Source organism: Colobus angolensis, unplaced genomic scaffold, assembly GCF_000951035.1.
Source record: "Colobus angolensis palliatus isolate OR3802 unplaced genomic scaffold, Cang.pa_1.0 Scaffold87, whole genome shotgun sequence".
Lineage (NCBI taxonomy): Eukaryota > Metazoa > Chordata > Mammalia > Primates > Cercopithecidae > Colobus > Colobus angolensis.
In genome coordinates, this window is record NW_012122598.1 from 3,268,381 (window position 1) to 3,294,558 (window position 26,178).

General features: G+C 43.7%; 1 protein-coding gene across 4 annotated transcripts in view; it reads right to left on the reverse strand.

Moving 5' to 3' along the window:
• Window positions 1-26,178, reverse strand: part of ACVR1B (activin A receptor, type IB) — a 44,139-nt gene that overhangs the window by 7,274 nt on the left and 10,687 nt on the right. For 2 of the 4 annotated variants that reach the window (XM_011930619.1, XM_011930620.1), the window contains exons 2-7: window positions 14,131-14,370; window positions 13,086-13,334; window positions 8,529-8,759; window positions 5,770-5,937; window positions 4,591-4,747; window positions 3,035-3,159 (exon numbers count right to left, since the gene is read on the reverse strand). In XM_011930619.1, coding sequence (XP_011786009.1) covers window positions 3,035-3,159; window positions 4,591-4,747; window positions 5,770-5,937; window positions 8,529-8,759; window positions 13,086-13,334; window positions 14,131-14,305 — 1,105 coding nt within the window. In that variant the 5' untranslated portion in view covers window positions 14,306-14,370. Of the gene's footprint in view, window positions 1-3,034; window positions 3,160-4,590; window positions 4,748-5,769; window positions 5,938-8,528; window positions 8,760-13,085; window positions 13,335-14,130; window positions 14,371-26,178 lie in introns of those variants that run through there. The other 2 variants (XM_011930621.1, XM_011930622.1) reach the window with 2 other exon arrangements.

The following is a 26,178-nucleotide window of genomic DNA, read 5'->3' on the forward strand; positions in this document are numbered from 1 at the left end:
TTTTTTTTTTAAAGACAGAGTCTCCACTGTTGCACAGGCTGGAGTGCAGTGGCGCGATCTCGGCTTGCTGCAGCCTCCACCTCCTGGGTTCATGCGATTCTCCTTCCTCAGCCTCCCACGTAGCTGGGACTACAGGTACACACTACCACACCTGGCAATTTTTTTGTATTTTTAGTAGAGATGGGGTTTCATTATGTTGGCTAGACTGGTCGCAAACTCCTGACCTCGTGATCCGCCCACCTTGGCCTCCCAAAGTGCTGAGATTACAGGCATGAGCCACTGAGCCTGGCCTAATGTTCATTTTTTAAAAGTGTGGTAATAGCATTGTATTTTTTAAAGTCCTCATCTTTTAAAGCTACAAACTTAAAAGATTTTCCATAATAAAAAGATAATTTTAAAAAGCCAATTTAGGCCAGGCACAGTGGCTCATGCCTACAAACCTAGCACTTTGGGAGGCTAAGGCAGGTGGACCACCTGAGGTCAGGAGTTCGAGACCAGCCTGGCCAATACAGTGAAACCCCATCTCTACTAAAAATATAAAAATCAGCTGGGAGTGGTGGTGGGCACCTGTAATCCCAGCGACTCGGGAGACTGAGGCAGGAGACTGGCTTGAACCCAGGAGGTGGAGGTTGCAGTGAGCTAAGATTGCACCACAGCACTACAGCCTGGGTGACAAAGAGAGAGCCTGTCTCAAAAAAATAAAAATAAAAAGTCAATTAATTTTTCTCAAGCCCTTTTCCAGGAAAAGAAAAGCAAGCAAGCAAACAAAACCTGCTGTCTTGAGCTAATAAGATTTTTTTTAAGTAGAGATGGAGTCTCTCTTGCCTCAGCCTCCTGAGTAGCTGAGATTACAGGTGCCTGCCACTACACCCGGCTAATTTTTGTATTTTTAGTAGAGACGGGGTTCCACCACATTGGCCAGCCTGGCCTCGAATTCCTGACCTCAGGTGATCCGCCCACCTTGGCCTCCCAAAGTGCTGGGATTACAGGCGTGAGCCACCATGCCTGGCCTTTATGTCTGGCTAATTCTTTTATTTTTGTAGAGATAGAGTTTCGCCATGTAGCCTAAGCAGGTCTCAAACTCCTGGCCTCAGACAATCAGCCCACCTTGGTCTCCCAAAGTGCTGGGATTACAGGTGTGACACAGTGCCCAGCCTGGGAAATATTTTTAAATAGAGAATTGGACTTGGTAATTATCTAAGGGGTAGTTACAGGCTTAAGTCCGAGTTACTAAAATAGTTATGTGACCTTGGACAAATTTCCTAATTTCCCTGTGACTCATTTTCTTCATTTGTAAAATAGCGATGATAATAGCACCTACTTATTACTTACTTGTAGTAGTAAAGATTAAATGAGCTTATACATAGCAAGTGGTGAATAAATGTTAGTATTATATATTTAGCCTCAATCTCTGGATGTCATAAGAAGAAATACACTTATTAACAGTTTAAGACCTGTGTGACCAGATTTTTCTTAGTCTGCTTTATTTGTTTTTTTTTTTTTTTTCTTTGAGATGGAGTCTTGCTCTGTTGCAAAGGTGGAGTGCAGTGGCTCGATCTCGGCTGACTGCAACCTCCACCTCCAGGGTTTAAGAGTTCTCCTGCCTCAGCCTCCTGAGTAGCTGGGACTACAGGTGTGTGCCACCATGCCCTGCTAATTTTTGTATTTTTAGTACAGACAGGGTTTCACCATGTTGGCCAGGATGGTCTCGATCTCTTGACCTCATGATCTGCCTGCCTTGGCCTCCCAAAGTGCTGGGGATTACAAGCATGAGCCACTGTTGCCTGGTCTCTTAGTCTGTTTTATCTGCATATACTGATCAAAATTTAAGAGGTCCAATTCCATGAATACTACCTGGGCACTATTTCCATAATTTGGATTTTACCAAACATGTCATAACGGAAGCTGGAAAAGGGTATTAATATACAAAACAGTTCTGCTGGAAGACTTGCCAGATGTTTTCTAGATTAGATTTTTTTAATTTTTGTGGGTACACAGATGTATATACTTATGGGGTACAACATGAGATGTTTTGATACAGGCATGCAATGCATAATAATCACATAATGGAAAATGGGATATCCATCCCTTCAAGCATTTACACTTTGTGTTACAAACAATCCAATTATATTCTTTCAGTTATTTAAAAATGTACAATTAAATTATTGACTATAGTCACCCTGTGGTGCTATCAAATAGTAGGTCTTTAAAAAATATGGAACACTTCAGGAATTTGCATATCATCCTTGCGCAGGGGCCATGCTAACCTTCTCTGTATCGTTCCAATTTTAGTATATGTGCTGGCGAAGTGAGCACTACTAGTTTTTTTCCAACCACTTTCACTGCCCTGGAATCTCTTATATCACAGATAAATGGCTGAAGGTAAGGCTCTAGAGGTCCTGGAACTTGATCATGTGGCAGAATATGTGGAAATTATCATAAAACACTAATATACTAAGTTGACAATAAAAAGTGTTTCTGCTAAATCTGATACTATTTCTTACTGGATTCTGTCATGAATAAGAAGTTGCAAATGCCAACGATTTTTAACCATGGGAGAAAAAACTCACTTTAAGAAAAATCTATGCACTTTTACAAATTTAGAAACTAGCACTATTATTTTAACAATGAAACAGCAGGGTTTCCCATGAATGTGGCTTGGGAGCCAACGCATTAGAACATACTGCTTCTGATGTGAGAGACCCCTGCATGAATCCTGTGCTATTTGCACCTGGGGCACTCCCTGCCACAGACTAATAAAACAATGTTTGTTTGTTTATAAAGCCAAACGAGCCTTCAGAATGGTTACCCTAACACACAACACTATTCAACAAGCTGATCCCCGAATAATAAACACATCCTAAGCACAGCTGCCTCCAAGGTTCCACACCTTTGATGGCAACCTTAAACGATGATTCAGGCTCTGGCAACAGGCATCCAACAGGTTGCAAAAAGAAAGGGGGCAGTAAAACAGCTTTGGGTGATCCAGCATCCTGGAATGGGAGGTAGGAGCAAAGGCAAAAAAGAAAGGTACCTCCAGAATTGCATCTTCGAGCAATCTCCCAATATACAAGCCCGAGGGCATAAATATCAGCACATTTAAAGGAGTCAAAGTGTTTCATATTAATGGTTTCATCAAGTACTTCAGGGGCCATGTATCTGCAATAGCAAAACAAACATGGTCACGCACAGAAAATGATGACTGCTCTCTTTAAATTAAAGTACTGATTCAGGGGCCCTCTGAATGTGGAAGAATATCATCCTGGTAAAGTCCCTTGGGGCAGAAGAAGTGTACACATCTCTTCATTGCAAACTCCCATGTTTTAGATTTGATTCTGAACACTTCAGCACAGATTTGGCAATACCAGGCTACTCTGATGTGTATCTCTATTTTTAACCATTAAGATTTGTTTATTTGGCCAGGTGCAGTGGCTCACGCCTGTAATCCCAGCACTTTGGGGCTGAGGTGGGTGGATCACCTGAGGGCAGGAGTTGGAGACCAGCCTGGCCAACATCGTGAAACCCCATCTCTATTAAAAATACAAAAAATTAGCCAGGCGTGGTGGCGGGCACCTGTAATCCCAGCTACTCGGGAGGCTGAGGCAGGAGAATCACTTGGACCCAGGAGGTGCAGGCTGCAGTGGGCTGCAATTGTGCCACTGCATTCCAGCTTGGGCAACAAGAGTGAAACTCCATTTCAAAAAAACAGAGAGAAAAGATTTGTTTATTTGAAGCATGTTCTGACTTCTTGGCAGAACTACTTGTAATGTGGGTCACAGAGGCAGTAACAGTACATAATATCGGTTGATACCAGAGTCTTTCACTTTATTGAATGTAGTCACAGTGATGGGTTGAGCTTAAGTTTCATTCTCAACTTCTTTTGTTATCTTACCTGACTATAGATATGTCAAAATTAATTCTAGAGGTGGTCAGCGGCACCCTTAATGACTCTGAGTAGTAATTATGAGTAATTACTAGGATTCCAGCCACCCCAGCCCCCACAATAAATCAGGGGATCATCTTAATGAAATTCATTTAGATTCAGCAAACAGATTTCCACCTCTTCCACTCTATTAAAAGGCGGTCCCATTTCCAACTCATGAAGTCAATTTGCAATCACAGCTCCTTACTTCTTACCTCACTTCTGCATGAAGTGGGAAGCAAGCCCATCCTAGGTTACCTCTGCTATAGTTTGGCAAATATGCTCTCCAGTCCCTAAGCACAACATGCTCCCTGCCTCCTTCACGGCTCTCTGCACAGGAGATGGCAGTGTTTTCCCTCTTTCCCGAGCCACACCTGTTGCCTGCTATCCTTCTAAATCCTGCTCCAGATTGTCCTTCTCTCTGACCTTAATACCACCAACACCAATGTGCATACAGTTCATGGAGCTGTGCTCTCAGTACTTGTATCTGTTAGATGCAGTGGTGTAACTTTCCAATGTGGGGAGTGCATGTTCAACTTTCAGTGGGCTGAGAACAAGGTCCTCGCCTCCTTTTTCGACACCTCCTTCTCCTGTGCATATGGGAAACGGCACACATGGGATACTCAGTAGAAGCTGCTTAGCAAGGGCAGAGGCCCAGGCTCTCCTACCGTTTGGTCCCCACCCTCTGATTTGGGGCAATGTCGATGGTGTCAGTGACTGCATCGTGACGGACAGCCAGGCCCAGGTCTGCTATGGCACACATGCCATTTTTCTTCACCAGAATGTTCTTTGACTTTAAGTCTCGATGAGCAATTCCAGGCTTCCCTGGCAGAGAAAAAAACAGGGATCTTTACAGAGAGATGATATAAATGTTAAAAGCATAGACTTTCCAGCCAGACTGTATAGTTTTGAGTCCTGGCTTTGCCTCCTGCTAATCCAGTGACCCTGGAAAAGTGACTTTACCCCTCTGCACCTCAGTCTTCTCATCCATAAAATCAGAATGACAGTACTTATTTCATGGGACTGTTGTGAGGATTAAATGCATTCGTGTAGCTGAGACCACAGAAGGACATGTGTATTTAGCTAATATTTGTATTAATATTTACTACTACTACTCGTCTTCCCTGAGCAAATATGCTCAGGTATAGAAGTGCTGAGGGACTGAAGGCAAGTTGCTACAATGCCTCCTAGTTCTCAGAAGGAAACAGGCCCAATGATGAGAACTGGCATTGCACAGGCTATAGGAATAGGACCCAACTTTCATGGGTGATTTTCTATTGTGGCACTGGTCAACCAGGCGTCAGGGATCACACCTGCCACTGGACAAGATCCAGGATCTCCCAAAGAGCTGACATGACAGTCAACAAGCAGCAGAGCTTCAGGTCTTCTTCCTCCAGGAAAACCTTCCCAGATTAGTAAGGCCCAGCATCTAATCCACCAAGTGGCCTTTAAGCCAGCTGTCCCCATTAATGAACATGGAAATCACTAAACTCATGTTCCCAGTACACTGGTTTATCTTTTTACTTCCATTTTTTCTCATTTCTATTGTGGGATTCTAAGATGATTACTCCTTCATAACAAATGACTACGTCAAGCCATTGATTGACAAGTAGCTGAATATTGATATTATAGGGTTTCTGACGGAGTTCTAAAGACAGAGGTGAAGGGAACACCCTGTAGATACCTCACTTAAGTGAAGCTCAAACCTCCTTTCCTTTAAATTAAACTAGAGTTCCTGAGGTCCAGCCCCAACTTCCTCAGTGAAAAGGTATTCTAGGAACTAAATCAGGATGGTGCGGACTTTTCATGCCTATGTCACTTTGCCGCTCCCCCGCTAGTCCACTCACCTTGGGTGCCCACAATCTCCATGTGCAGGTGTGCCAGCCCACTAGCAGCAGACAAAGCTAGCTTAATCATCCCCTCAATTGTCACTGTGTACCGGTTCAGATAATCAAACAGGGATCCGTGCTCATGATAGTCAGAAACAAGCCACAGCTGTGTCCAGGTGCCATTATCTGCAGAGAACCACACATGAGTTCCAGAAAACGCGGTAACTATCAGCAAAACGGTGAACGTTGGTAAGGATGAGTGTGTACAATACAAAATCCAGTTAGACTCCTGAATTCACATTTCCCACCCCCACGCCCCCTAATGCCCCATCTAGCGTCCTTTCATTTATAGTGGTCTACCAGTTTGGGACCTCAGTAAGGACAGGGGAACACCATGCCCTTCTTAGGACGGCTCCTGATTTCTTTTAGGTGAGCTGTAAGATTCTGAATATTATGTCAAATTTGAAATATGAAATACTCAGGAAAGAGGAGGCATATGCCTAGGGAAAGTAATAGCTATCACCAGCTTTGTCTGCAGCACTGCTTTGATCCTGACCAAGACTTGCTCATGGGCACAGGAGAACCACAATGAGATGGATCCACCACCACCAAGCAGGAAAGCCTTGGAGGGCCTCCTGTGTCCCAGCGATCCTCTGAACACAGACCAAACACAGCACATGTCTCATCTGTAATGTTTCTTTTCAGTCTGTTGTTCTTACCAGGATATGGTATTTCTGTGAGTAGGAAAGATCTCCTTTATGCATTACTGGATTCCAGGCCAAAAAATGCTTTTCAGTGCATGAACAGCCCACTTCCAAGTATTCCCAGAGAGGCATCTCATCCTTCAGAGGAGCAATGGAAGGTAGAGTGCACACACTTTATTTTCTCTTTTATACTAGGGACAGCAAGGAGGAGGAGAGCAGGAGGAGGGAGAAAAAGAAAACACCAAAGCCAGGAATCGAATTAAGCCACACCATTGTCAATAGGAAGGTTGGAAATTGAGTTGAAATCTCCAAAATTCCAGGCTGGCACTGATTCCAGGGCACCATACTATATACACACCATGTTAAAAAGGCAAGAACGAGGGAGTCCGATTGTTCCCCTTCCCTGGCCTTAATGTGGGTTTTGAAAGCCAGATCCCTACCCACACAAGCTGCCAGAATCAATAAAGGGAATGGATCCTGGAAACGCACACATCGTGGCTTCTCTTATCACAAACAAGGGGCCCACCCAACATACTGCTTCTCGCACTCTAACCAGTTCCAAAGTCCTGAGCACCCTCCCAATACGTTTGAAGAGAAGACATGATTTGATCCTTTTAAAACATGTAAGATTTAAACTTTACCAAAAGGTGATAGCGTTTTAGACACTAACTTCTAAATTGCACTGTGCCACAGGAGCAAGCCATGTCACAACTGCTACACAGACCCTTCCACAATGCGAACCAGCCACTCATGGCGTCCTCTCTACACTCTGGGTGCCACTTCCCCTTCTTCCTGGGAGCTCTGTAAGGGGAGGGACTGTGTCTTGCTCTTATGTGTGATGGTCCAAGCAGCCAGCAGAGGTCTGGCCCACAGCAATCAATAAATGTTATAGAATTAATGAAAGAAATTGTAATTACTACCCACTATCTTCAGAATGGAATACAATCCTCTCAAAAAGGCCCCTCACAATCTGGCCTCTGCCTGTCTCTCCACCCACAGCCATCCAAGTTAATTGCAGGGCCCCAAACACCTCACCTTCACACAGGTCTGCAGTACCCTTCCCTGCAAGGAAGTTTTTCCTTCCTGAACTCTTGCCACCTTTGTCTCCATCGGGCTCAGGTGTGAGTCAGCCCCAATCTGTGCTCAACAGAACAACTCATGTTTACCTCCTCTAATCACCCTTACTCGTCGTGCTTTGCTAATGATGTCCTCAAACATAGGGAGGTGCCTGGCACATAAGAGACTCAAAAACTAAAGCAATAAAAAGGAGAGGAAGAAGGAAAGAAGAATCCTCAGGGACAGGACTGACCAAGAGCAGAGTCTGAAGGCCACTAGGTGACACTTTGTGGACTACAGGCTTTTCTGTCGTTATCCTTCCCCACCAGGGTTGAGGCCACAATTCCTCATCCTAGTGATTTTCTTTCTTTTTTCTTTCTTTTTTGAGACAGAGTCTTGCTCTGTCATGCAGGCTGGAGTGCAGTGGTGCGACCTCGGCTCACTGCAACCTCCGCCTCCCGGGTTCAAGCAATTGGCCTGCCTCAGCCTCCTGAGTAGCTGGGATTACAGGTGCGTGTCACCACGCCCAGCTCATTTTTGTATTTTTAGTAGAGATGGGGTTTCAACACGTTGGCCAGGCTGGTCACGAACTCCTGAGCTCAAGAGATCTGCCTGCCTCGGCCTCCCACAGTGCTGGGATTACACGTGTGAACCACCATGCCCAGCCCATCACGGTGATTTTCAAAATAAGCTTACGGAACTCCCTGCAGGAACTACACTGGATGTGGGTTTGGGAGAGTGGAGAAAGAGAAATTAAGCAGGTAGGGCGAGGGGATGTATCTTGTTTATCTGAGTAAGAACTCCTTGTTTATTTGCTTGATAACCTGGATTTCTGTATAAGCTTTTCATGGAATAAAAGGCTCCACACCTTAAGAAAAGTGTGGAAACCTTGACCTTATTCAAGTTCTTTTTCTATGGGTTACAATGATGAAGGCAAACAGAGCTGTGCATCCCATAGCTATGCACTTTCTCTGGCATCCTCCATCTGGGAATGCCGTATCCAAGCCCAGCCCTTACCTTTGTTGTCAGCGGCAATAAATCCAAGGATGTTTTCATGGCGCAGCATGACCGTCTGGTATATCTCTGCTTCCCGGAACCAAGACCGCTCTTCACGAGAAGAGAATATTTTCACAGCCACATCACCACCCCTCCAGCGGCCGCGCCATACTTCCCCAAACCGACCCTTGCCAATAATCTCTTGTAAAACGATGGTTCGGGCCACTGTGCGCTGGACAAAGAGAGGTAACCCTGTGGACCAAAGAATGGGAAGAAACCTGACACTGCAAATCTGACAAATTTTCCAACTCCCACACTAATTGGCACAATGGAAAGACCCTTAACATGGTGTCTTCATCCTACACTGGTGCATTAACCATGGAGAGCTGCTGCTGCTCCTGCACGTTTCTAGGTAATCTACCAGAGGGCTGAGCCAGGCAGAGAGGGACAAAGAGTGAACACAAATGGGAAACGTGTATGATTAGCTACTCCTTATCTACGCAATTTCTCCTCTCAGTAAGCATGGATGATAGATTTGAACGTAAATGTTTGACCAGATTTACTGACTCTTCAGCCAGCCACCTGTGGGCTGATCCACCCACATCTGCTTTATTTTGGTGGAGGAAGGAAAGAGGGCAGAGAACATGAAAGTGGAGGCTCATGTGCTGGGGGCCACCTTCTGGCTGTTCTGCTTATTAGCCACTAGAGGGCAGTGCTGTGAGGCCCATGGGTTCCCACCTCCAAAGAGAGCAAAGCTCTGCTCCCAAGCACAGCTCCAGAGGTAGAATGGAGGACTATTCTATGTTTAGTCTAAGATTAATTTTACTGTCTTTATAAAACTCAACATTGCTTCATTTGACTCATTCAATGTATCTCTATGTACCTAATCACCCTTACCATCACAACTGACTCTTAACTCTCTTACTCCCACCCCCAATCAAATTAATAAATACATTATTAATCCCTAGGTCTGGTAGATGGGAACTACCATTTACTGCATGCTTACTATGCATTAGGTTCCATGCTAAGGGCTTTACATAAATTATCTCACTTCCCCAAACCACCTGGAAGGTAAGGCACTGTTATCATCCCCATTTTATAAACAAGAAAACTAAGGCTCATACAGGAGGTTACGTAATATTCAAATTCATACAAGCAGTTAAATGGCAAAGCTGGGCTTAAAATCTAGGACTGTCTGACTCTATAATCTATGCTTTTAATGACAACAGTATAGAACCACCAAAATGTTTCTCAAATTAGCCCCCGCCTCTCCATCTCTGTCCGCCTGTCCTACTTTTGGACCTTCTCTAAAAGACTTCCAACAGGTCTTTTGCCTCCCATCTCAGCCTGCTCTTGCCCTGTGCACCCACACATACCCCACCTCACCCCACCCTTCCCAAAAGAAGGCTGGTAGTGAATGAATTCATCCTCCACACCACTGCCAGAATTCCTTCCAAAAGAAAAGATGAACATTCGTTTCCCACACGGAAACTTTCAGAAGCCCCTTACCTATAAGATCAAGGTCAGCCCTCAAGGTCCTCTACACCAGGGCCAGCCTGACCTCCCCCTGCTTCCCTAGCACAAGCACATCATGCTGGTCTCCTTATCATAAAGGTTCTTTAAACATACAGTGGACCTTCATGTCTTTGTCTTTTTACTGAAGCTATTTTCATTGGCCTGGAATGTTCTTTGCCCTCTTGCCTCTCTTAAAAATTTCAACTCATTCTTTAAGACTCCTTTTTTATTTTATTTTTTTTGAGATGGAGTCTCGCTCTGTCACTCATGCAATGGTATGATTTCGGCTCACTGCAACCTCCACCTCCTAGGTTCATGCAATTCTCCTGCCTCAGCCTTCGAAGTAGCTGGGATCACAGGCGCCCGCCGCCACACCCAGCTAATTTTTGCATTTTTAATAGAGACGGGGGTTTCATCATGTTGCTCAGGCTAGTCTCGAACTCCTGACCTGAGGTGATCTATCCACCTCGGCCTCCCAAAGTGCTGGGATTACAGGTGTGAGTCACCATGACCAGCCTTTCTTTTTTTTTTTGAGACGGAGCTTTGCTCTTGTTGCCCAGGCTGGAGCGCAATGGCATGATCTGGGCTCACTGAAGCCTCTGCCCCCCGGGTTCAAGCAATTCTCCTGCCCCAGTTTCCCGAGTAGCTGGAATTATAGGCATACACCACTACACCCGGTTAATATTTTGTATTTAGTAGAGACAAGGTTTCACCATGTTAGTCAGGCTGGTCTCGAACTTTTGACCTCATGTGATCTGCCCACCCTGGCCTCCCAAAGTGCTGGAATTATAGATGTGGCTGCCCAGCCTCAAGACACCTTTAAATGTGCCCTCCTCTGTGAGACTCGGGTTCCCAACAATTCCTGTCTCTCTGATGCAATCCTGGAGTCAGACTTTTTTTTTTTCTGAGACAGAGTCTCGCTCTGTCACCCAGGCTGGAGTGTAGTGGCGTGATCTCGGCTCACTGCAAGCTCCGCCTCCCAGGTTCACACCATTCTCCTCAGCCTCCCAAGTAGCTAGGACTACAGGCGCCTGTCACCACGCCCGGCTAATTTTTTGTATTTTTAGTAGAGACGGGGTTTCACTGTGTTAGCTAGGATGGTCTGGATCTCCTGACTTCGTGATCCGCCTGCCTCGGCATCCCAAAGTGTTGGGATTACAGGCTTGAGCCACTGCGCCAACAGGGTCAGCCTCTTTCTAATCTGCATAAAACTATATCACCCAGAAGGTATTCAGTATATACTTATTTAAATGAATTGAAAGTCATATGAGCAGCATGGACTTACTACTTTAAAAACCACATCATTAGAAACCTAACACCTTGGAAGTTCTGCATATTCTGAATGAAGAATATACTAAACCACTCAGAGGGAAATAGTTATCAAACATTTTGCTACAGATGACTAAACAACTACCATGGCCCTTCCCTTGTTTCAGCTGGTCCGGGTCTTAAAAATACTTTGGAAAACCCAATATATCCTCCTCTAGCAGCAAATCAATTCCCACAGTCAGCCAGGAGGTTCTAACCACTGCCCTACCTCTTTCAACAAGGAACGAGCCCTAGATTTTTACTGTTTCTAAAAATATGCAGCTTTTAAATACATCCATCATTTTGGTGCTCTCTACTGCAGAGCTTAATAAAAGCAAAGCCACTGAAATTCAGGAGATGTCACAGCTCAAAGTACTCCCATGTCAAGCAGAATGTCTGGGCATGACTGACGGCATAATTTTCCCATAGAACAACAGTCTTGTCCCACGTCAAGGAAACATATATAAAAACATGCAAAAGTTCTCACAAATAAGATCATCTGTGTTTTAGCTAGAATGGCAACAGTGATGTTTGTGGATTTTTTTTCTTTTATAAGAACGGACTTGAAGTCAAGAATTTGAGACTAGCCTGGGCAACAAAGTGAGACCGTCCACAAAAATGAAAAAAAAAAAAAAATTGCCAGGCCTGGTGGCACATGCCTGACATCTCAGCTACTCAGGAGACTAAGGTGGAGGATCTCTTGAGCCCAGGAGGTTGAGGCTCCAGTGAGCTGTGATTGCACCATGGCACTGCAGCCTGGACAACAACAGAGTGAGACCATATCTAAAAAATAAAAAATAAAAAATAAAAAAAAGGAACGCAATACCACTGTCACAAAAATAATGGTTTATCTTCACTAAAAATACAAAAATTAGCTGGTGTAGTGGTGCATGCCTGTAATCCCAGCTACTCAGGAGGCTGAGGCAGGAGAATCACTTGAACCTGGCAGGCAGAGGTTTCAGTTTGCGGAGACTGTGCCACTGCACTGCTGCCTGGGAAACAGAGCAAGACGCTGTTTCTAAATAAATAAGTAAGTAAGCAAGTAAAAAAATTCTTCTGCATTCATGTTCACATTTAATAGCTAGCTGAGCTATATACTCTGAGACCTAAACAACCCCAAGCCCTTTTATCCTAAATTCTCGTCTTATGCCAAGGTCTAGTATTTGGTTCATTTCCCTCATCTGAGAAAGACTTGGTCAACAAAAGGCAGTACAGGAAATAGTGCTGATGCTATGCTGGAGGCCCACACTGCCTTTATTTTCACCCCCACCAAAAACCCTTGGGCAACTGGTACAAGTCAATGATTCACCAAATTCCAACTCTAAGCTTTACTGGATGTCCTTAAACTCCCTTGTGGTTGCTCAGAGATCAATGATTAGCTGTCACCACCTCACAGGAATCTCGCACACTCCTGTTTCTCAAAAGGAGCCCCGAAATTGAGCACTCCACTGCTCAGGTGGAACCAGCTAAATTTTAATAGATGTACGTACAGTTGCAAAGCTTAGAGAGGCAGAACTTCTGTAGTGGATAATTGTGTACTAGAACTTGGGAATCCCAGGGAATGAGAGATTTTCTGTGAACCCATTATCTTATCTTATTACACGTCGACTCCAAAGGAAGGGGAACTAGGAAACCAAACGACTCAATGCTGGCAGAAACAAATGCAGTGCCCCCAGCCTTCTCTATAAGCACGCTATCCTTCTGGGAAACTGATTAAAGTCAACCACAGACACGATGCCCTGGAGAACTCAGTACCTGAGCCAGACCCTGAGGTGGAGAGATCGTAGACAAGATCCTGGAGCGTCTTGTCTTTGGAAAGACACATCTCACATGAGGGATCTTCCATGTCCAGTCTCTGGCGGTTGTGATAGACACGCTGATGATAGTTAATGACAAGGAAAACAATGATGATGATGAGGAACAGGAGGAACACCGGGCCGGCGATGATGCCTACCAGCTCCACTGGGCCCCACATGGACGGGTGCTCAGGCTCCTTGAGGTGACCTGGGTCAAGTGAGAGAGGAGAGGGAAAGAATGAGAAGTAAAAACAAGGGAAAGAGTAAAAACACCTCCCTCAAAGTGAAGAGTGAAAAAGAACCCTTTCCCTGTCGACATGTTCAGGCTCCTTGATCTCTCTGATCTTCCTGGGCTAGTATGTCTGCCTAGATGCTCTCAAATGCCCAACTTCTTTAGTTAAGGCACCTCTTTCCAGTTAAACCCACAACCCACTTTGTAATCTCACACATTTCATGATACTATCCCTGCCTCAGGCCCCTACACAGATGCCTGTTTCTGCTCTTTAACTTCCCACAGCTCCTCTAAGCTCCACTCTAGTTTCTCTCCTTCTCCTGAATGGAAGACTTGCAAAAGGGTGGTATGTGGTGCTTCTCAGCTTTGGTTACTGGCCTTTTTCTATTCTGGTCCCTTCTCACATCTGACCATCATCCTCCCTTGAGCAGTCACCTTTGCTCAGCTCTGGGGCCATCTCTTTCTGGATCAGTCCCACATCCTCCCGCGGGGATCCCCGCCTGGTTCTTCCATTCCTCACCACTGCCTATGGCTGCTCAGCCACTACTCAAAACACTGCTGGCACCTCTGGGACTAACTTGAAAATCTGCTTCCTCCCCCTCTAATCTACAAAAGCAACTCCTGAGAAACCCCAGCCTTTGTCACCTTGGGGAGCATCCAAAAGGCATCTTTATCGTCAAACCAAGCGAGTGGGCAAGAGTAGAAAAAAATGAAGCGACGGGGTGCCCTAACTCCAAGCTGAGCCACTAGTCCAACAGGGGCATGCACTCACCACTGGGCACCCTCAAGTCGATCCTGTTGCAGTAGTCAGTGTAGCAGCAGTGGGTGTTGCGCAGGTCCTCTGAGCTCAGGCAGTAGAAGGGCTTCCCGGCAGGGACCAGCTCCACTTTGGGGATGCAGGTGCGCACATGGTGCTCCATCCCATCCAGATTGAAAATGGAAACCATGCAGGCCCCATCTGTCTCACACGTGTAGTTGGCCTGGAGGCAGCTGGTACACGCACACAGCAGAGCTGCAGGAAATTGGGGAGCAGACATTGACATCAATGGTAAGATCCTTTGCAGGTCCTTTTCCAAACTTAGAATATAACCCCTTAGCATACTTGATGTTCCAAAACAGTTTTTATAGAGATGAGGCCAAACAGATATCCTTAACTGAGCACAACTTCACCTGTTTATTGAGCTTTTGAGGCTCCACTATTATCCTCTAAGTGCTCTACTTTATGCCTGTGAGAGACAGAGGAACTACCTTTTCTTCAAATTGAGATGCCTGACAAGAGGAAAGCATCTTCCTTTTGGAGAATGTGGGGCTGCCCCCCACTTCATGCAGAGCCACCTAGGGTTCCTGGAGCTATCACCAGCCCTATCTCCCCCAGCAGGAACCAAGCACGCCCACGGCTTCCTGCAGCATGCATGCTCTCACACATTCTTTTGCTGCAATGCTTTTTTCCTGCCTAATTCTTACATATCCTTCAAAATTCAACTCAAATGTCACTTCTTTTGAAAAGCTTTCCCTGACCATTCCATTATCGTCCTCCTGCCTTTAGTAGTCCAAGTCAGGTGCCCCTCTCATTCACGAGGGGCACAAAGGATATCCTCTAAAGAGAAGAACTTGAGTGCTTCCCTTGTGAAGGTATTGTGACAACTAAGTGAAATAATGCATTAAAAGTGCTCAATACATTTAACCCATCCTGAAAGGCCCCTGGATAGCATGCACATGTGTTCACGTATGCGAGTGTGTGCACACACACAATTTTTTTCAAACAGGCAGTGTACACAATCACCTCTGGGATTAATGAGTTTTGCTGGTTAAGTATCACACATAAGTGTGTCCCATTTGTCAGGAAATTACTGCAAATGAATTTGGCGCCTCTGAAAGCCTCTTCAGCAGCCCTGGAATCTGAAATCCTTTATTTATTCAACTAACAAGAATAGCACAGACAGCAGCAGTTGGTTCTCCCCAACACTGTCTCCCATGAGACTAACCTAGCTCTGACCTCTTGGCATGGGCAGGAGTGTTGCTTTGCCCACTAGAACACTGAGGTCGGGGCTCGGAAGTGCTGAAGGAGGCACTCACACATTGAGGTGTGGACGTGGTGGGGGCCCAAGCGAGTCCCAGATCACACACTCAGTCAATACTATCTGGATAACAAGTGGCAATGCGTTCACACTGTGGCCCCTGGAGATGAGACACTTATGGGCAGTCCCATGGAAAAGCTACCCTGTCATAACTCGCCGATTTAGGCTATACATAGTCTATCTTCGTCTCTTCCTCCAATATTCTGAAACTCATCTCTTGGCTTTTCATATCCAAAGACAGATTCCAAATATCTCAGTGCCCAACCCCTCCTTCCTCAGGCTTTCTATAAATGAGCCGATTCCTTGCTAGTCCCACCCAAGGAAACCAAGGAGGCAGTCCTGGCAGGTGGACAGACAGTGTAGACAGTGCAGATCTTCACTTATGGCCTGTTGTATTTTTTCACGTTTCGTCAGATCCCTTTCTTCTGGGAGAAATTCCAAAACATGCAGCCTCTTGCTTAAGAGTTTGGGTAGTGGTATTTCTTAAAGTCAGAACATTTAAAGTAGGTGCCCATTAGACTAGGATCCAAATCATAAAAGGGATTTTTAAAAGTAAATTTCTCCTGAATTTTTATTCTAACCCGTTTAGACACAAAAAAGACTAAGGAATCTCTTCATTTTCTCTTCCAAATACCTTTGTTTGCCCCCTCTCTTATTCTTTCTGCTTTTACATTTACTTCTGAAACTCTCAGAATACTTGATCCAAACCTCTTTTACTCATGCTGGAATCTTGTTAACTCAAGAAAGCTAACTCCCATTCCCCTTTGTGGCAGTGGGGACATTCAGGCACTTTAAGAGGGGTTCCCTATGGAAAGCATACCTCCCAATATTTGTGTTGTGGTGTCCAACAAAGAGAACAACATTGGTTCTATTTTGGGAAGCAAGAAGGGAAAAGTAACTTCAAGAGAGGACTATTCTGAGCACAGTGAGACACAAGCCCAAACCCACAGTTGCCTTTTAGAAAAGCACTCACTCCAGAGCCCACCAATTAGAGGGACTGAACAGTCAGGAGCCTCTGCTTCCAGATACTTATGCTCCTTTCCTTAGTTCACAACCTCTTTCACAGTGATTCATTCTGGAGAACGAACACACCCACACGTGGCTCATTATTTTTGGGAAGTACTTAAACAATCTTGGTGTAAGACAGGAAAGAACAAAAGTGGTGAAATCTATGCTAGACAGGACGAAGAACGGAACTGGGGGCTGGGCCATGTGGGTTTGTGATAAGGCACTGAGTGAGTCCCTGAGCTTATCTGGGCCTCAACTACCCAACCAGAAAACACTGTTTATCTTGCAGTGATGGTATGAAGATTAGCCAAGCAACTGCTAAGAGCTATGGGTCTTCTGAGAAAGGCCCCTCTACACATATCTGTGTCTAATTACATATTTTACAGAGTGAGAAGTCTGAAAAAGATAAATTTCAAAGATAACTACCACCACTGCCCATACCCCTGAAAAGATCAGAATTACCATCACTAGGAGTCACAGTGGGAATCATAGCAGGAACAGGTCAGAAAGGCTCAAATGCCAGCTTTAATATTAACCACATGACCTTGAGCGAGGTATTAACCTTCTTGCACTCTGTTTCCTAATCTGTAAAGTGGGGCTGTTAATATGCAGCGTTAGGCAATTTTGTTGCTGTGTGAATCTCACAGCATGTACTTACACAAACCTAGATGGCATAGTCTAAGTGCTGTAGCCTCTTGCTCCTAGGCTAGAAAACTATACAGTATGAAACTTTACTGGATACTGTAGGCAATTGTAACACAGTAAGTATTTGTATCTAACACAGAAAAGGTGAAGTAAAAATACAGTATTATCTTATGGGACTACCATCATATAACAGGGCGGTCCATCACTGACCAAAATGCTGCTATGCGGCACATGACTATTGCATAGGGCTATGTAAGAATTATATGAAGAAATATATATCTATTTTTTAGAGACAAAGTTTTTATGTTGCCCAAGTTGGACTCGAACTCCTGGGCTCAAGGGAACCTCCAGCCTCAGTTTCCTAAGGAGATGGAACTATAAGCATGTGCGCCCAGCTAATATATTTTTTAAAGTACTTAACAACCAGTAGAGATTCAATAAATATTAATCCCCCCTCTCAATGTAAAACCTAAAAACAAAACAAAAAAACACCACCCAAGTAAAAATGTGTCTCCTTAACCACTAATTAGGAAGTGGCAAGTTTCAGTAAGAAACTGCTGTTCAAGTTTCACCTCTGTCAGGAACTAGTTGCGTGCCTTTGGGCAAGTCATTTAACCTCTTTGAACCTCACTTTTCTCATGATTAACCAGAAAGAAGGGACTGAACTATATGACCTCTAAAATCCTTTCCAGCTATGTTTGAATCTAGTTTTGTTTTTAAGTTTACATTGTTTGATCACTGACCCAACACTGGACAATTCTGTTTTGTTTTATATGCCTTTTCCTAAACATCTTTTAAATACAGACAATTTGGCTAGCCTTCTGTTAACATTCATTTTCCACTAAAACAAAAGTGACGATTATAAAAACATCTAAATTTACTGTAAATCTTAGTTCATTAAATCACACACAGTAATTAAATTCTCTCTGAAAAGCTAAATCTGGACTAATGATAACAGCCCCTTAGAATCTGTTTCATAGTGACTCATCAGGTTAAAAATTTTACACACCGTGTATGTAAACAATACATACCTAAAACTCTCCTTATTCCAAGACGGAATAATTACGTAGTAGAAATAACACAAATCGGAAAACCAAATCACAGGAGTAACAAAATCACTCCACACATAAACCAGTTAGGAAGTGGTCAGAACAAAAGCCCTACTAGCATAGACTTTTGTCATTAACAAGTTAGTCAAATTTAAACTAAAGACAAAACCACCTTGGCAGGGTTTGAACATGGTTCCAAAGTATGATTGGAAGGTGGTTTGTGGTAGGATGTAAATACAAATTTGATTCATGAGACAGGCTGTGTTTCGAGTAAGGCTGACAAGCTCCAACCTGGGCAGACTGTCTAGCTCCGTGTTACAGAGGCGCCTAACACAGCTGGGCCTCAGAAAAGACAGGCCACTCAGTGACACCACAGCCCAGCTAAGAATTCTCAAAAACCGCCACATAGGGTCAGACTCACAGCCATTTAGCCCAACATCCCGCCTCAGACCCTCACCAAGAGCAGTGTGGGAGAGTGCAGTGTGATGGTGCCCCCTGTGAAAGGGAAGAGGCACGGCACACAACATCTAAGTTTGTCCTAACATGAAGGTCCAGGAGCGCACCTAAAACTCTTTTGAAGCTACAGTAATTATGAATTTTAACTTAATTACTACTTGTGGATAATTAATTTCATAAATTTAGTACTGGTTGTGGAGCACTGTCCTGTTTAGGTACCCTAGACTTGACTCTTTCAAATTTCACCAGGCATCCTTCTAGTTCTGCCCTTTCTCTTCGTGATTTTATGACTTGATCATAAACTGATTCTCAGCACTCTTTCCAGATGAAAAATTCACCAGATAGGCCAAAGCGATAAGAATAGCCTAATACAACCATGATTACTTTAATTATTCTTCCCTGGCCCTTATCCCAATCCCCTCCAGTTTCTTTGGCATAGAACAAAGACCACAACAAGTCTACACAACTATGATCGCAGGATCAGAGACACCAGTTTTATGTTCAGGTAGGGTGTTTTCAGTTTGTTTCCCGTAAGAAAACATTGTGTAGAGCTACGCTGTGTTATTGTATCAAGAGTTTTCACTTTCATCCTCTCCTGTGATCCCCACAGGAACTCAGGAGCTGAGGCAGGTATAGCTGCCTCATTTTATGGATAGTAAAGCCTCGGAGAAGTTAAGGGGCTCATAAGTGGTAAAGCAGTAAAACGACGGGGCACATCTCCAACTCAGGTCTCTAGGATCGAAGTCCCATCTTTTCCCCACAATACCACACAGCATTCTACCACACTCTGACAACACTCGGCACACAGAGTCGGCAGGGCCATGGCCACACTAGGAAAACCTTCATGTGATCAGATTCAGCACCCTGCAAATATCATTCACATCACTCTGAACACATTCTTACCCTCCCCGTATCAAATGCACTGTTGGTTTTCTGACCAAAGAGCCACACCATGTCTTCCTGCAGTTCATCTCCAGGGATTTAGTGTGTTACAGCCTGGGATGACAATGCCACTGGAAACCTCAAGGTTTCACCATGAATTCCTTACTTCTTATTGGTGACTCTACCAATATTATACAAGTGGTGCTTTATCCCTACTTTATTTTTTAAGACAGTTTTTGTTTGTTTGTTTGTTTTTAAAATTTTCTTAGAGACAGGGTCTTGCTATGTCTTCCAGGCTGGAAGTACAGTGGCTACTTACAGCTGAAGTCATAGCTCACTGTAGCCTCAAATTCACGGCCACACACGATCCCTTCCGCCTCAGCCTCCTCAGTAGTTAGGACTACAAGTGTACCCCACCACATTGGCTAAGATAGTTCTTTATACACAGTGTAAATTCCTTTAATTCCTTTGTGACTTTAAAATAACTACCTGTACAGACTCTATTAGGGTTGAAAGTCCAGATAAACTCTGTCTCTTTATTCACATGCATGCTTACCTCCATAAAAAATTTCAAATTATTAGCCTGCCTGGGCTTTAGAGAAACCATACTGCCACCTTCTCTCGAGTGGGTAATATAATGTTTTCTTAGATTCAGTGGCCCTAACTTTTATTAGGTCTCACCAGCATAGCAACGAAGGTCTCTTTGGAAATATCTTTACACATGTAAGAGTAACAGGTCAATTTAACAGTCTTCTGGCTGTGCTGCCATTTAAAGAAATAGACTATGTTCCATTCACCTTTGCATCTCCAGGGCTGAATTCTAGTGGCTCCACACTAAACATCTGCTCAAAAATGGCCATTTATGATGACAACATTAAAGTCCTTTGAGATGGGAGGAAAAATAACATTGTCCCAGTTACTATGGCCATATAACAAATCACCCCAAAAACTTGTGGCATCAAACAACCATTTAATCTATGCATGGATTCTATAAGCCAGCAACTTGGGCAGGGCAGCAGAAACAGCTTATCTCTACTCCACAATATCTGGGGCTTCAGGTGGAAGACTCCAAGGCCGGGGACTAGAACCATCTGAAGGTTTATTCACGCTTACATCTGGCGCATGATGCTGGCTGTTGGCTGGGGGCCTTTGTTCTTCTTGATGTGGTCCTCTTCAATAACAGGATGAGCATCCTTTATCCAAAATGTTCGGACCAGAAAGCATTGCAGATTTCTGATTTTGGGGGATTTTAGAATATTTTCATATACATCTGACTGGGCATCCCTAATCTGAAAATCTGAAATCCAACATGCTCCAACGAGCATTTCCTTTGAGCATGTTGGTGCTCAAAAATTTTTGGATTTTGGAGCATTTTGGATTAGGGATGTTCAACCTGTAGTCCCTTTGTGTGGGTTAGCTTAGGCTCCTCAAAGCCTGATAGCTGCCCTTCCCCAGAGCAAGATCCCAAAAGGAAATGAACCTGGCGGAAACTGTAATTATTCTAGCAGCCTAGCCTTAGATACCACAGAGCATCACATCCACCATAGACCATAGATCAAAGCAGTCAAACCTCCGCCCAAATTCAAGGAAGGGACATGGGTAGACCCCGCCTGTTGGAAGGAGTGTCAAAGTCACATTGTAAGAAAAACATGTCGGATGGGAAATATAGTTGCAGTCATTTAGGAAATACAATTTGCCACAAAGACCCATTTCTTTAATTAGGTCTAAAACATCCCACATATTTATCACAACTTAAATTCAGAATAAAATAACATTTATTACAAACCAACTATGAATGTAAGATTGGTTTTAAACCTTTACCTTGAAAGGTATCTAACATCTACAACTTGTCCACTTCGAAATAATTTGGGCTTGTGTATTTCCATAGCATGCTTCTCAGTACAAATGGAAGAAATCATTCTCTTTTTTTGAGATGGAGTTTTGCTCTTGTTGCTCAGGCTGGAAAGCAATGGCGCGATCTCGGCTCACTGCCACCTTTGCTTCCTGGGTTCAAGCAATTCTCCTGCCTCAACCTCCCAAGTTGCTGGGATTACAGGCCCCTGCCACGGCGTCTGGCTAATTTTTTGTATTTGTAGTAGAGACGGGGTTTCGCCATGTTGGCCAGGCTGGTCTCGAACTCCTGACCTCAGGTGATCCACCCACCTTGGCCTCCCAAAGTGCTGGGATTACAGGCGTGAGCCACCATGCCCAGCCAGAAATAATTCTTTTAGTTTCTCTGCTACCTCCTCTATCACTGAGAGCACCTTCAGGGAGATATAATTACATAGGGATTAACAGCCTGGGCTCTGAGGTCAGACAGCCTAAACTTAAATCCTGGTTCACTTGTTAGCTGAGCAACACTAGGCAAGTTTCTTAGGCTCATAGGACTCGGGCTGCCCAATTAGAAAATGGAGAAAACTAAGAGAATCAACTTCATAGGATGGCTCTGCGGAATAAGATAATCAGTATATAAAGCTCTTAGCCAAGTGTCTATACAGTGAAGTGTACAAGCAAATGCTAGACATTCCCACTAGCACCAGCCACCGATTCTCTAGCAGGTTTCCCCCAACCTTTAACATTTTTTTGTTTGTTTTTGAGACAGAGTCTTGCTCTGTCGCCCAGGCTAGAGTACAGTGGCAAGATCTCGGCTCACTGCAAGCTCCACCTCCCAGGTTCACACTATTCTCCTGCCTCAGCCTGCCGAGTAGCTGGAACTACAGGCGCCCGCCACCACGCCCGGCTAATTTTTTGTATTTTCAGTAGAGATGGGGTCTCATCGTGTTAGCCAGGATGGTCTCAATCTCCTGACCTCGTGATCGGCCCGCCTCGGCCCCCAAAAGTGCTGGGTTTGTTTCAGTTTTTTTTTTTTTTTTTTTGAGACGGAGTCTCTCTCTGTCCTCCAGGCTGGAGTGCAGTGGCGAGATCTGGGCTCACTGCAAGCTCCGCCTCCCAGGTTCACGCCATTCTCCTGCCTCAGCCTCTGGAGTAGCTGGGACTGCAGGCGCCCGCCACCTCGTCCGGCTAGTTTTTTGTATTTTTAGTAGAGATGGGGTTTCACTGTGGTCTCGATCTCTTGACCTTGTGATCCGCCCGCCTCGGCCTCCCAAAGTGCTGGGATTACAGGCGTGAGCCACCGCGCCCGGCCTTGTTTCAGTTTTTAAGATGGAGTCTTGCTCTTGTCACTCAGGCTGGAGTGCAATGGTACGATTTCGGCTCACTGCAACTGTTGCCTCCTGGGTTCAAGATATTCTCCTGTCTCAGCCTCCCGAGTAGCTGGGATTACAGGCGCCCACCACCACACCCAGCTAATTTTTGTATTTTTAGTAGAGAGAGGGTTTCACCACGTCGGCCAGGCTGGTCTCAAACTCCTGACCTCAGGTGATCCACTGGCCTCGGCCTCCCAAAAGTGCTGGGATTACAGGCGTGAGCCACCGTGCCTGGCCACCTTTAATGTTTTTAAGTGCCTTTAATTTTTTGTCATTGATATTGGAATCTTCTGCAAGTTGTATTTTAAATTGCAGTTTCCCACAATATCATTATCATACCTAAAATAACTGACAATAACCTTAATGTAATCAAATATCCAGTCAGTGCTCAAAAATCCTTTATTATCTTGAAAAAATTAACAGCTGGCTCAAATCCAGATCTGGGAAGGGAACGGTGGCTCACACCTGTAATCCCAGCACTTTGGGAGGCTGAAGTGGGAGGATCTCTTAAACTCAGGAGTTCAAGATCAGCCTGGGCAACATAGTGAGACCATCTCTACAAAAAGTAAAAAAATCAGCTAGGTGTGATGGCACGTGCCTGTCATCCCAGCTATTCAGGAGGCTGAGGTGGAAGGATTGCTTGAGCCCAGGAGATTGAAGCTGAAGTGAGCTGTGACTGTATCACTGCACTCCAGCCTGGGTAACAGAGCTAGACTCTGCCTCAAAAATAAAATAAAATAAAATGAAAATCCAGATCTAAATGAGGTTCTTTCACTGCACTTGGCTGAGAGACCTCCTAAAACCTTTCTTAATCTATAGGTTCCCCCTTAAATTATGGGTGCTGTTATTTTTCCTTGCAAGTTATCTGTTGAAGAATCTAGGCCATTTGTCCTACAGTTTCCCACATTCTGGATTTTTTGGGTTGACTCTCCAAGGTGTCATTTAACATGTTCCTCTCTCCTCTGTATTTTCTATAAGCTATTAGCTAGATGTAGAGGTTTGATCTGATTCAGGTGCAAATCTCTGGCTAGAATACTAACAAATGATGAATACCATCCCTACCATACCTCGCAAGGCACAGAGCTTCCAGCTGTCTTTTTGTGATGTTAATTATTTCTTCTTTTTTTTTTCAATAGTGTTTTCCTCTTCTACTTTTCCAGGTCCTGTGTAGGCATTCCCCTACCTCCACACTCCCCTCCTCTAACCCCAACAACATTAGCCACACAGATTTTGGCACACACACATTTTAAGTCTAGAAAAGACTACGTTCCAGACTACTTGAAATTTACTCTGTAATCGATTTCACCCAATATGCAAGATTAAATTCAGTGTATTTCCTTAAGTAGTTCTAAGACTGCCTATCCTAAGGATGGGTTCTCAACCAAAACTGCTATATCCCTCTCTTGTTCGTGTTTGGATAATCAGTCTATAATCACTGACGTCTGGCCTAATTCTGTGGTTTCTCCAAGTTCATTATCCCAGTCAGGTGGTCTGCATCATATCTCTCCTAGCCCAACTATACCATCCATATAAGGAAAGGACCCTGAGTGATGTCACATGGTACTGTCTTTATCTAGTAAAGCTTCTACCTCCCATTGTGCTTTGATGCGGCCGCATCCTCCCCACAGGTCTGTACTCTAATATCTCCAACCTACTGGTTGTCCTCCCACCCAGCTGCTGACACTGAATCAAATACATCAAAAGCTCTTACTTGCTACTAAGCATTTCAATTCTAATATTTCATTTGGAGGAATTCTACTTGGTAGGGGGGTCCAAAACTATAAATGTTAGTTGTGCTATTATGAATATCATATATCAGGTTTTTTAAAAATATATTTTATCTTTACTACCTTTTTTTCCCTGCTTACCAAACTAACTAACCCATGTTTCCTTGTTTAACAAGAATTTCAACCACCACAGAAATATATAATGTAGAGGTTGAGCGCCCCTTTAATTCCTGCCCCAGAGATAATTACTACTACATGTTTGATATAGTTTCTTAGGAATACTATATTTCAAGAGGAATTTTTTTTGCAAATTGATACTGAAAAACTGAGAACTGAACTTGTTCACCAACATAAATTAAATTACACTAAAAATGTGAATATATGATCACATATTATATGTAAATTATATACATCAGATGAGATTCAATACAATCCCTATCAGGATCTCAGTGGCCTATACATGTAAATTATATACATCAGATAAGACTCAATGCAATCCCTTTCAGAATCTCAGTGGCCTTTTTTTTTTCCAGAAATGAAAAAGCCGATCCCAAAATTCATATGGAATTGCAAGTGACCCTGAAGAGTTCAATCTTGGGAGAAAAAAAAATAAGAAAGTTGGAGGACTCATACTTCTTGATTTCAAGCTTACAACAAAGCTACAGTTATCAAACAGAATGGTGCTAAGTATAGACACACAAATCAACCGAACAGAATTGAGAATCCAGAAATAAACCCATATATCTATGGTTAACTGATTTTCAACAAGAGTGCTTAGAACATACAGGGGAAAGGAAAAGTCTCTTCAAAAAATGGTGATGAACAAATGGATAACCACATGCAAAAGAATGAAGTCAGACCCTTACCTAACACCACGTGCAAAAATTAACTCAAAATAGATGAAAGACCTAAATATATCAGCTAAAACTTAAAATTTCTAAAACTCAGAAGAGGGGTAAAACATCATGACCTTGGATTTGGCAATGGTCTGTCAGATACGACACCAAAGCACAAGCAACAAAAGTAAAATGGATAAACTGGACTTCATCAAAATTAAAAACCTTTGAGTATAAAGGGCAATATCAAAAGAGTAAAAAGAAAATGGACAGGGGAAAATATATGCAAATCTTATATCTGAAAATGGCCTAGAATCCAGAATATATAAAGAACTTTTCAAATTCAACAACAACCAGATTGAAAACTGAACAGGAGCCATGTATGGTGGTGCATGCCTGAGGTCCCAACTATTCAGGAGTCTGAGGCAAGAAGATCATTTAAGCCCAGGAGTTCAAGGCTGCGATGAGCTATGAATACACCATTGCACTCCAGCCTGGGTGACAGACAAAGACCCATTCTCTAAAAAACATAATAATTTTTAAAAAACCAACAAAACTGGACAGAAGACCTGAACCAGACATTTCTCCGAAGATATACAAATGGCCTGCAAACACACGAAAAGATGTTCAACATCAACTCTAATGTATTGCAAATTCAAATGAAAACCAAAACCATAATGAGATACCACTTCATACCCACTAGGAAGGCCATAAGAATATGAAAAAGAAATTTAGTAAGTGTTGGTGAAGATTTAGAGAAACTGGAACCCTTCGTGCATTGCTGGGACATAAAAGGGTACAACTGCTATGAAAAAAAGTTTGATGTCTCCTTATTAAGTTAAACCTAGAACTACCCTATAACTCAGCAATTCTACTCTAAGGCATACGCACAAAATAACTGAAACAAATGTTTAAACACAAACTTGTACATGA